General features: G+C 40.2%; 1 protein-coding gene across 1 annotated transcript in view; it reads right to left on the bottom strand.

The window, feature by feature from the left end:
• Positions 1 to 13,146, bottom strand: part of MACROD2 (mono-ADP ribosylhydrolase 2) — a 2,467,642-nt gene that overhangs the window by 165,210 nt on the left and 2,289,286 nt on the right. Inside the window, exon 9 of the mRNA XM_056567894.1 lies at positions 8,227 to 8,308. Within this exon, the coding sequence (XP_056423869.1) occupies positions 8,227 to 8,308 (82 nt within the window). The remainder of the gene's footprint in view (positions 1 to 8,226; positions 8,309 to 13,146) is intronic.

The raw sequence follows: 13,146 nt of genomic DNA, 5'->3' as shown, positions 1-13,146 counted from the left end.
CTGTTGTATAACTACAACTCCCAGCTTGCACAAACAGCTAAAGTGCATGCTGGGAGTTGTAGTGGTGCATCTGCTGGTTGCATAACTACAACTCCCAGCATGCCCATTGGCTGTCGGTGACTGCTGAGAGTTGTAGTTTTGCAACAGCTGAAGGCACACTGGTTGTGAAACTCAGAGTTTTTTTTTTACCTAACTCAGTGTTTCACGACCGGTGTGTCTCCAGCTGTTGCAAAGTACAACTCTCAGCAGTCACCGTACACCATGCACCGTATTTGCTGGGAGTTGTAGTTTTGCAACAGCTGGAGGCACACTGGTTGTGAAACACTGAGTAAGGTCACAAACTCAGTGATACATAACCAGTGTGCCTACAGCTGTTGCAAAACTAAAACTCTCAGCATGTACAGTCTGTCAGCGCATGCTGGGAGTTGTAGTTTTGCAACAGCTGGTTGTTTCCCCCCCCCCCCCCCCCCGCCCCAATGTGAATGTACAGGGTACACTCACATGGGCGGAGGTTTACAGTAAGTATCCGGCTGCAAATTTGAGCTGCGGCAAATTTTCTGCCGCAGCTCAAACTGCCAGCGAGAAACTACTGTGAACCCCTGCCCGTGCGACTGTACCCTAAAAACGCTACACTAACGCAAAATAAAATAAAAAGTAAAAAACATTACATATACACATACCCCTACACAGCCCCCCTCCCCTCCTACAACAGCTGGAGGCACCCTGTTTGGGAATCACTGGCGTAGAATACCCCTATGTTCACCCCTATGCAATCCCTAATTTAAGCCTCAAATGCGCATGGCGCTCTCACTTTGGAGCCCTGCCGTATTTCAAGGCAACAGTTTAGGGTCACATGGGGTATCGCCGTACAAGGGAGAATTTGTGTTACAAATTTTGGGGGGTATTTTCTGCTTTTACCCTTTTTAAAAATGTAAAATTTTTGGGAAAACACACATTTTAGGTTAAATTTTATTTTATTTATTTACATCTGTAAAAGTCGTGAAACACCTGTGGGGTATAAAGGTTCACTTAACCCCTTGTTAAGTTCACCGAGGGGTCTAGTTTCCAAAATGGTATGCCATGTGTTTTTTTTTTTTTTGCTGTCCTGGCACCATAGGGGCTTCCTAAATGCGATATTCCCCCCGAGCAAAATTTGGTCTCAAAAAGCCAAATATGACTCCTTCTCTTCTGAGCATTGTAGTTCGCCCATAGTGCACTTCAGGCCAACTTATGGGGTACCTCCACACTCAGAAGAGATGGGGTTACAAATTTTGGGGGGTATTTTCTGCTATTAACCCTTGCAAAAATGTGAAATTTGGGGGAAACACATTTTTGTGAATTTTTTTTATTTATTATTTTACGTATGCAAAAGTCGTGAAACACCTGTGGGGTATTAAGGCTCACTTTATTCCTTGTTACGTTCCTCAAGGGGTCTACTTTCCAAAATGGTATGCCATGTAGTTTTTTTTGCTGTTCTGGCACCATAGGGGCTTCCTAAATGCAACATGCCCCCCAAAAACCATTTCAGAAAAACGTACTCTCCAAAACCCCCTTGTCGCTCCTTCGCTTCTGAGCCCTCTACTGCGCCCGCCGAACACTTTACATAGACATATGAGGTATGTCCTTACTCGAGAGAAATTGGGCTACAAATATAAGTATACATTTTCTCCTTTTACCCCTTGTAAAAATTCAAAAATTGGGTCTACAAGAACATGGAAACAAGTTAGGGCCACATAGGGGGTATCTCCGTACTCGGGAGAAATTGCACTACAAATTTTGGGGGGGGCTTTTTCTCCTTTTACCCCTTATGAAAAGGAAAAGTTGGGGGCTACACCAGCTTGTTAGTGTAAAAAAATAAAAAAATTTACACTAACATGCTGGTGTTGCCCCATACTTTTTATTTTCACAAGCGTTAAAAGGAAAAAAAGACCCCCAAAATTTGTAACATTCCTCCTGAGTACGGAAATACCCCATATGTGGTCGTAAAATGCCCTGCGGGCGCAAAACAAGGCTCAGGAGTGAGAGCGCACCATGTACATTTGAGGCCTAAATTGGTGATTTGCACAGGGGTGGCCGATTTTGCAGCAGTTCTGACATAAACGCAAAAAAATAAATACCCACATGTGACCCCATTTTGGAAACTACACCCCTCACGGAATGAAATAAGGGGTACAGTGAGCATTTACGCCCCACACGTGTCTGACAGATTTTTGGAACAGTGGTACGTGAAAATGAAAAATGTAATTTTTCATTTGCACAGCCCACTGTTCCAAAGATCTGTCAAACGCCAGTGGGGTGTAAATACTCACTGCACCCCTTATTAAATTCTGTGAGGGGTGTAGTATCCAAAATAGGGTCACATGTGGGGGGGTCCACTGTTCTGGCACCACGGGGGGCTTTGTAAACGCACATGGCCCCTGACTTCCATTCCAAAAAATGTTTTCCCAAAAGCTCAATGGCGCTCCTTCTCTTCTGAGCATTGTAGTGCGCCAGCAGAGCACTTGACGTCCACACATGGGGTATTTCCATACTTAGAAGAGATGGGGTTTGAAATTTTGGGGGGCATTTTGTCCTATTACCCCTTGTAAAAATTTGAAATTTGAGGGAAAACTAGCATTTTAGTGGAAAAAAAAATAATAATTTACACATCCAACTTTCACGAAAAGTCGTCAAACACCTGTGGAGTGTTAAGGCTCACTGGACCCCTTGTTACGTGCCTTGAGGGGTGTAGTTTCCAAAATAGTATGCCATGTGGTTTTTGTTTTTGCTGTCCTGGCACCATAGGGGCTTCCTAAATGCGACATGCCCACTAAAAATTATTTTAGCAAATTTTGCTTTTCAAAAGCTAAATGTGACTCCTTCTCTTCTGAGCATTGTACTTTGCCCACAAAGCATTTTACATCCTAACAAGGGGTATTTCCATACTCAGCAGAGATGGGGTTACAAATGTTGGGGGTCATTTTGTCCTATTATCCCTTGTATAAAATCTTAATTTGAGGGAAAACTAGCATTTTAGGAAAAAAAAAAATCATTTTCACATCCAACTTTAACGAAAAGTCGTCCAACACCTGTGGGGTGTTAAGGTTCATTGGACACCTTGTTACGTGCCTTGAGGGGTGTAGTTTCCAAAATAGTATGCCATGTGTTTTTTTTTTACTGTTCTGGCACCATAGGGGCTTCCTAAATGTGACATGCCCCCCAAAAACCATTTTAGAAAAACTCACTCTCCAAAATCCCACTGTCGCTCCTTCCCTTTTGAGCCCTCTACTGCGCCCGCCGAACACTTGACATTTACATATGAGGTATTTTCTTACTCGAAAGAAATTGGGTTACACATTTTAGGAAGATTTCTCTCCTTTTACCCCTTGTAAAAATTCAATAACTGGGTCTACAAGAACATGCGAGTGTAAAAAATGAAGATTTTGAATTTTCTCCTTCAATTTGCTGCTATTCCTGTGAAACACCTAAAGGGTTAACAAACCTTTTGAATGACATTTTGAATACTTTGAGGGGTGCAGTTTTTATAATGGGGTCATTTGTGGGGTATTTTTAATAAGAAGGCCCTTCAAATCCACTTCAAAACAGAACTGGTCCCTGAAAAATTTCGATTTTGAAAATTTTGTGAAAAATCGGAAAATTGCTGCTATACTTTGAAGCCCTCTGATGTCTTCCAAAAGTAAAAACATGTCAACTTTATGATGGAAACATAAAGTAGACATATTTTATATGTGAATCAATATATAATGTATTTGCAATATTCATTTTCCTTATAAGCAGAGAGCTTCAAAGTAAAAAAAAAATTGAAATTTTCAATTTTGTCATCAAATTTTGGATTTTTTCACCAAGAAATGATGCAAGTATCGTCAAAATTTTACCACTAACATAAAGTAGAATATGTCACGAAAAAACAATCTCAGAATCAGAATGAAAGGTAAAAGCATCCCAGACTTATTAATGTTTAAAGTGACAGTGGTCAGATGTGCAAAAAATGGCCGTGTCCTACAGTGAAAATTGGCTGGGTCCTTAAGGGGTTAAAAAACTTTGTTTTGAATAGGAAAAAAAATCACACTGTCTGATTTTTAAAGAATTTATTTGCAAATTATGATGGAAAATAAGTATTTGGTCAATAACAAAAGTTCATCTCAATACTTTGTTATATACCCTTTGTTACCAATGACAGAGGTCAAACATTTTCTGTAAGTCTTCACAAGCTTTTCAAACACTGTTGCTGCTATTTTGGTCCATTCCTCCATGCAGATCTCCTCTAGAGCAGTGAGGTTTTGGGGCTGTGGCTGGGCAACACAGACTTTTAACTCCCTCCAAAGGTTTTCTATGGGGTTGAGATCTGGAGATTCTTACTAAGCCACTCCTTCGTTGCCCAGGCAGTGTGTTTGGGAGCATTGTCATGCTGAAAGACCCAGCCACGTTTCATCTTCAATACCCTTGCTGATGGAAGGAGGTTTTCACTCATATTCTCACGATGCATGGCCCTATTCATTCTTTCCTTTACACGGATCAGTCGTCCTAATCCCTTTGCAGAAAAACAGCCCCAAAGCATGATGTTTCCACCCCATGCTTCACATTAGGTATGGTATTCTTTGGATGCAACTCATCATTCTTTCTCCCTCAAACATGACAAGTTGAGTTTTTACCAAAAAGTTCTACTTTGGTTTCATTTGACCATATGACATTTTCCCAATACTCTTCTGGATCATCCAAATGCTCTCTAGCAAACTTCAGAGGGGCCTGGACATGTACTGGCTTAAGCAGGGGGACATGTCTGGCACTGCATGATTTGAGTCCCTGGTGGCGTAGTGTGTTACTGATGGTAGCCTTTGTTACCTTGGTCCCAGCTCGCTGAAGGTCATTCACTAGGTCCCCCCGTGTGGTTCTGGGATTTTTGCTCAACGTTCTTGTGATCATTTTGACACCATGGGGTGAGATATTGCGTGGAGCAACAGATCGAGGTATTTATGAATGGTCTTGTATGTCTATTGCAGCATCAGTCTTCCCAGCCTTGTGCAGGTCTACAATTTTGTTTCTGGTGTCCTTCTACAGCTCTTTGGTCTTGGCCATACTAGTGGAGTTTGGAGTGTGACTGTTTGAGGTTGTGGACAGGTGTCTTTCATACTGATAAGTTCAACTCTTAAAGAAGAAGTTACAGGTCTGTAAGAGCCAGAAATCTTGATTGTTTGTAGGTGACCAAATACTTATTGTCAGGGACCGACCAGGGGAGAGGGAGAGTGAGCCCTAAAATCACCCTAAAACCACTCTCCCTGCCTACTTGCCCATCCATCTTAAACGGTGGATTGACAACTGGATGCCAGTCCCTCCCTGAACTAAAGTATAGGGGCCTAAAACACATACTAATAAACAGTTGGTCACAAACCAGAAACATAACAGGAACATAGAACTCCATAACAGATAAAGTTCAGAGGACACAGATCAGAGAGTTAGGACAGAGGACACTATATCAGAGGTCATGAACAGAGGACTCCATAGATCAGCGGACATGAACAGAGGACTCAGAGGTCGTGAACAGAGGACACTATAGATCGGCGGTCATGAATAGAGGACACTATAGATAAGTGTTCATGAACAGAACTCCAAAGATCTGAATAAAGAACTAATAAACATATAGGGTTCAAAACACCAGACAGGAAAATGGATGAGTCTGAACATACTCCAGAAACCCTAGAACTCTAGAAATCCCCTAGAAAAACCTCCGGTAGATACAGGAATAACAATACCCTCTGAGTCCCCAAGGATAGGTAAACGGGATATATCACTAAACAGGAATATTCGCAATCCCATGGACAGGTAACAGGGATGCTTAGATACACAGGATATATTTATAGAACACTGTTCCACACTGAACGCAAGCCATGAATAGCAATCCCTCCGAACACCTCCAGTAGGCACTGAGTCCCCATGGAGCAGTAACAGGGATCTAACATAGGACACTGTTGACACTGGACACTCACTGGACACTCCTCTCCACTAAAAGAGTAGCCATAATAATAAATCTAAATAGACTACTGGCCAGTAGCACACTCACCAGTGTGGACAGGATGCTGGCCCAGTAGGAAAACAGAAATATAAAACACAGAACTTCATTAGAAAGGATACAAGAGAAAACACAGTGTGAACAGACACATAGCAGAAAAGATATACAAATCCTGAAACCGACTATACAAACACAGATTAAAATCCACAATTAGCATGCCACCTAACCATGGCTAAAACCAGAAAATACAAAGTACATGCTAAGACAGAGATAGTAGATTAAAAGCTCAAATAAAGAGTGTTTCCCCAAGAGCTCCATGCAGCATGTCCAGCATATTAGCAAGTCAGGATGTAATGATCTCAATCACCTGCCCAAAGGCTAGACTGAGCTGACATTAAATAGACACACCCTAGGAGCTATTCACTAGCAAGAAAAAGGCTATTAACTATTCCCTGACCAAGGAACATAAAACTGTTCACACACAACCAAACCAATAGCTGTGTGTGAACACAGGCCAATACAGACATGACACTTATTTTCCACCATAATTTGCAAATAAATTCTTAAAAAATCCGACAATGTGGTTTTATGGATTTTTTTCCCCATCATGTCTGCCATAGTTGAGGTATACCTACGGTATGATGAAAATTACAGGCCTCTCTCATTTTTTTAAGTGGGAGAACTTGCACAATTGGTGGCTAACTAAATACTTTTTTGCCCCACTGTATGTACATATATATTAGTTGAGTTATATATATCGATATATATATATATATATACATATATATATATATATATATATATATATATATGGAGATCTGACTAGTTATACTCAGATAGATGTAATCCATGTGACTGTATATTAATACTTGATCTCTACTCTCACCGAATTCAGTATCTATAAAGCGCACCCACGGTAATGACATTCTCTTGACTATAAAGAACCCTATTTAAATGAAAATGAATGTAATGTGACTGAAGGTGCTATAATTTGGTTAATGTACTGTGGCTGTTTGAAGCAGATGAAAAATAATAATAGTTATGTAATACAATAGTACACCTGAGATGTGGCTATTTCATTTACTTATGAACACTGCTTTTTATTACTTATGTTTCTTGAACAATTACATATGAAATATAAAAAAAAAATAGATTTTCTTCACCAAAACTACTAGCTTGTTGCAAATATTAAAGGAATGAAATAATACTTGAAGGGAACCTGTCATCTGTTTTAGGACATGTTCACAGGGCTGAAAATGTGCACAATTCCACACATTTGAATGTTCCAGCTGGCGCTAGGCTTGGAATTGGTGGGAAGAGTAGACATGTCTATTCTTTCTGCGGACGGCGGAATAGTGATTACCGCGGCAGATGTGAACAGTGCAGCAAAATCCCACAGTGTTATCCCATCTCAGTCAGTGATTGACTGAACCGTAACTAATGTATTGGGCCCAGCCTCAGTTTCTGCTGCACTCCTCTTTCCGATTCTAGGGCCCAATACATCACATTGCCACTCAGCCAATGACTGCTGTATAACCCCTTTAAAGAGGTATTTCTATGTCACTAAAGCATGGCTTCCTGGCACCCTCTATCATATCTGAAGCTGCAGGTCAGAAAGTGGTCAGAAAGCTGATAACAGATGAGCAATCCATCTCCATCAATTTGCACATAATAGAGGAGCACCAAGAACTATGCGGTTCATGTTATGTACAAAGCAGAGTTTGTTGATTTACATCACCAGGAACTGGTCTGGGCCGGAAGGAGAAGAAAAGGGAAGTGGTAGACTCCGATCAGAGAAGACAGCACCAGACGTAATAGTATGTAATCATTTATCTGGTCTACAGAGCCTGTGTACAGCTGGTATCTACCAATACATAGTCACTGTATGGGGGGGGGGAGTATTTCCTCCTTGTATACTTGTATTATTGGTAATGGTCTCTGTATACAGGATTGGGGGGGGGGGTCACAGGTGGGGAGAGGTTGGGTGGTGGAGGGCCCAGGCCTTGAGCTGTGTAAGGGGCCCAACAATTTCTCATGGCAGCTCTGCTTATGGGGCAGATGTGATTTGAGGTACACTTATGCACCAGGGCCCCGATGCGACTGCTACCTCTGCTACTTCTATAGCTACACCCTGCCGCCAGCAGTTGGGGCAGGGGGACTCAAAACTGGTGACAGTTTCCATTCAAACACAAAAGTATTATTATAATAGGTTACCATACCTTTTAGGAAAAACTCAGTCAATTTCTTTTTGTATATTTTGTAGTCAACTTCCAAAAACACGCAGAAGATTATGCGATCTATCTGCAAAAAAGAAAACCCAAGAGGATAGAATATTAGGAGTCAATGCAAAAAACTTTTCTAATTATTTCCAATAGACATAATCACCTAATGCCGACATTGCAGATTATTTCACTTCTAGTACAATAACCAGTTGTATAATCAGGAGAGAATTAAATTAAATAAATAATCCTTCCCTGACATTTCCTTAAATAATCTTCTATATGAGTTCCTGCAAGCCAAGCAATTCTCATCTCATATATAACTATTTGCACAATACTAATCACAGAAGAGCAGGAAGAGGATGTTATATGTTTCCCTGATAAATGCACAGAACGCAAATACAATAAATAATTCATGCAAATGTAGTAAGCAAATTTAAAACATTTGGTTAATTTATGGGGTATTATTTTTAAATTCCCGCCAGAGCTTTGGATATACATCCAGCAAAACATGAAAATATGGAAATTCATTTAGAGAAAAGCGAGTCCAGAGACTCAGAACTCATTAGGAGCTCGGAGATTAAGCAATTCAATATATAGCATCATATTTATCAAATTATTAATTTCAACAACTTCTCTTTTAAATATATCTAAATAGATTTTAGTCATCTTTCACTAATTCACCAGCAGGGACTTCTAGAAATATGCTCCTAATATTATTTGCAAGTGAATATTTCATCTGCACAGTGTATTATCAGAGTTTCACCATAGGCTGTATTTTTTGCATTTAGATTTTTGTTCTACCTTATTTGTATGTTTCCTATAACCAGAGTGCTATGTATAGCAAAGGGGTCATAAAGTCAGGGGCCCCATATCTCTTAAAGTAGACCTGTCAGAAGAACAACTGGGGTGTAAATAAACACATGGCTAGATAAGGTTAGTTATTAGGATTCCAAGCATATCTCTTTCATCTCCACAGTCCTTTACAGCTTGTTTGATAATATGTAAATGAGTCTTAAGTGCCCAGAGGGCGTTCCCCAGCATGGCAAGAGACAAGGGTTATCTATCTTATCTCCTCTGTGTCTGTTGTCAAACAAAAACATGGCAGGTGCATGTTAGCAGGCATGACATGGTAAATAAGAGGAGATGGGCTGACTCTGGGCTGTTGCTGTGCTAGGAAACACCCACTGGGCACTTAAGCCTCATATTAAAAAAAAGCTGAAAAAGACTATGGTGATCAAAAAGGTGTGTCTAAAATCATAAGGGGTCACATGCTTCCTTACACCCCTGTTTTCCTGCTTACAGGTCTGCTTTAACCAATATAAACTTGCACAGACAATGGATATTTAATACAAAAAGATTCCCAATTAGGGTTACATTGGCAGACTGCTCTGGTTTTCCATAAGATAACTCTATTTAGACTGATCATTGAAGCCTAACACATGCCACTAGATTCTATTTCTTAATGTTTTCAAATCAACTGGTATCAGAAACGTATACAGATTTGTAAATTAATAGTAGCTGCTGTATGTTCCAGAGGAAGTTCTGTAGTTCTTTCCAGTCATACCATAGTGCTCTCTCTGTCAGGAACTTTCCAAAGTAGGAGCAAATTCCCATAGCAAACCTCCCCTGCTCTAGACAGTTCCTGATATAGACAGAGATGTCAGCAGAGAGCACTGTGATCAGAATGGAAAGAACCATACAACTTCCTCTATAGCATACAGCAACTGATAAGTACTGGAAGGATTAATATTTTTAAATGAAAGTGATTTACAAATCTGTTTAATTTTCTGCCACCATTTGACTTTACCTGACCAGAGTACCCCATCTTCACTTCATTTTCACCAGTGTACCCTTTCTTCACTTTACTTTCACCAGAGTACCCCTTTAATGTTTTTCTCATTTTCTCATTTTTGCTAATTTTCCATTTTACTATCTATCTTATCTTTTTTCATTCTAGCCTACAATTAAGCAGAGACTTCCTGTTTTGTCTTTGAGGATAAGGAGAGAGTAGCTGGAAAGTGATACCAGTATATGCACAATAGATGAAACTTATAGCTCAGCCTCCCCCTCCCTATGGAATGTCACCATTCTCATTTATGCCACTGATAAGCTTACAGAGTAGAAGAGGGGACAGATTATCACACGACTAGAAGAACAGACTACCCAGGGTTGGTTTGTAGTCAGTAACCATAGAGACACATACATCTGTGTAGGAGCTGTATACATAATATAATAGGTTATTAAGTTGCTCAGTCTATGGAGTTCTTTTTTATAACGAATTTCACTTTAAATTCTTTTCAAGCTAATTGTAAGAATTGTTGACTTGATTCCGACATAAAATATCTAATGATCGACACCCCATGTTGTTCAGAATATGAGTATGTGCACCAGTTGCTGCTCACAATTAAGATCCTTTGATTTAGCACAGTTGCATTAATGCATTGTCCTATCATACACAGCATTTAAATCGAAATTTCAATAGCGTCGGACTTGACATGTTATGACTGAGAAAACCATCAACAAGGATGCAAAGTGTTTCTGAAAACATTTGCTTTGCTAATATATCCATCAAAAACAAAAGAATTCATTTTTTTTTGCCAGACATTCAGACTTGATAGTTTTCTCCCATCAATCTTCTTCATTATTAAGCCCTTGTCCCTGGAAGAAGGATACACAGTGATACGTTTGAAATATTTGAAAATGACCTCCATTTTTCACAGTTAGTAGTAATGTGACAGCTGACATAGCTGGGATAATCCTATATTCAGCAAAATATACAAACACAATATGATTATGGCAATTCTCTTTAGTACCTTGAATACAAACTACAAATCTAAATGTTAATTGTCAAAGCTTCAGCCTGATAGCAATATAAGTGATAAATACACAATAGTATAGTACTGGATAAAATATGTAAATCTGAGTATAAATTAGGCTACTTACACAGGGGCATAGCTGGATGATGATGTGTCCTTAACCCTGAGGCATTGGTTGCCAATGGGCAGTTTTATATCTAGGCTTTCCTTCACCCAATACAAAGATTTAGTTTACTATTCTATTATCTATGTAAATAAACAACCCCCTGCCTCTTTTTGGCACTTAATGTCCAATGCTAACTAACCCCTAAGCAATGCACCTTATCTTTACTAATATTTAGTTTAAGGGGAACTCCAGTAGTTAACCACTTATCTCTTATCCACAGGAAAGAGCATAGGTGTCTGATCGGGGGTGGGGGGGGCTTTGGGGGACCGACTGCTGAGACACTACAAGATCTCCTCAACTTTATTTATAGGACACAGAGGTGGGGTCTACTGTGTCATCTATTCTACAAAAATATATATGTATAAAAGTATAAAAAGTATAAAAAGGATTGAATGTAATCACTAGTGGGCTATTAACTTCCATTAAGCTGAATGGGCCTGCTTGGGGTTATGTTATTTTAGTGTTTATGGTATTTTATCTCATTCATGTATTGTATATAGACATGTATCTGATACCACACAAGTAAAACATTCCATAAAACTTTTTTTTTATTCTATTTGATTATGATTTCATGTACATAATAAAATCATATTTTTCAGATGCATGTTATATAACAGCTATTCTTGGCTTAATACTCAATGTACGAAATAATCCCTGGCTTACTATGGAAATAATCATATCTAAAGTAATGCACAGCATTATAATTAATTTTCTAATAATTTTCAAGCTCTTCTGTTGCTGGGGCTGCCACTCTTGATGCACAGCTGTCAGGCCTAGATAGTGTTAGACCGACACAGCTACATCAGAATCTTAAAGGCATGGATGCCTAGATTGTGCTTCAGTTTAGAGGAAGTCAGGGGCAATATCTTCCCTTTAGGTCCCCAGGTATAGGGACAGTAAATAAACACTTAGCCATCAATTAAGCATTTCTCGGTTAGAGACATAAGACGACTGATTCAGCCAAAATGTAAATTTTCTGGTTTAGTTATTACAGAAGAGTTTGTCAGTTTTTCAAATACCCTATCAAGGAATTTTGAAGGAATAGATTCTCCTCTATTAAAAAACAGTACATTAACTATGTACTTAAAATGATAGACTTACAGATAGATTTATAATATGGTATTTTATTTTTAAAAGATTTGTTTTGGATCTGATTTGGCAAATCTAAGTCAGATTAGTTTTAAAGGGGTACTTCACACCCCTAGACATCTTATCCCCTATACAAAGGATAGGGGATAAGATGTCAGATCACCGGGGTCTCGCTGCTGGGGACCCCAAGGATCTCGCCTGCTGCACCCACCTGTACGGCTTCCACCTCACACCGGCAACGCTGGAGGCTTCGGATCCCAATCCCAATGGCGGACGAGCGTGACGTCATGACTCCACCCCGTGTGATGTCAAGCCCCGCCCCCTCAATGCAAGTCTATGGGAGGGGGCGTGACTGACCTCCTATAGACTTGCATTGAGGTGGCGGGGCGTGATGTCACACGGGGCAAAGTCGTCACTTCATGCTCGCCCGCCATTGTGGTCGGGATCCGAAGCCTCCAGCGTTGCCGGTGTGAGGTGGAAGCTGTAGAGGTGGGTGCAGCAGCCGAGATCCCGGGGGTCCCCAGCAGCGGGACCCTGGCGACCTTACATCTTATCCCCTATCCTTTGGATAGGGGATAAGATGTATAGGGGTGCGGAGTACCCCTTTAAGTTTGGATCCCAATTCAGTAGTGCCCGACTGCATTCCAAAAGTAGGTAGAGGAGAAGGGGCAGGGAGTCCCTGCTCCTGTAATATACAATGAGTGGCTGGATGGGCGCAGCACGTCTGACCCTGCAAAAATGAGTGGAAGCTGTGATGCATACAGAATTACCAGTTACCTCCAGGACACTCAGTGTACAGGAGAAGGAACAAAACAAATCAGTAAAAAAAACAAAGTGGATTAAGAC

This window comes from Hyla sarda, chromosome 3, assembly GCF_029499605.1.
Source record: "Hyla sarda isolate aHylSar1 chromosome 3, aHylSar1.hap1, whole genome shotgun sequence".
Lineage (NCBI taxonomy): Eukaryota > Metazoa > Chordata > Amphibia > Anura > Hylidae > Hyla > Hyla sarda.
The sequence above is the reverse complement of the archived record's forward strand: the minus strand, read 5'-3'. Positions and strand labels throughout refer to the sequence as shown.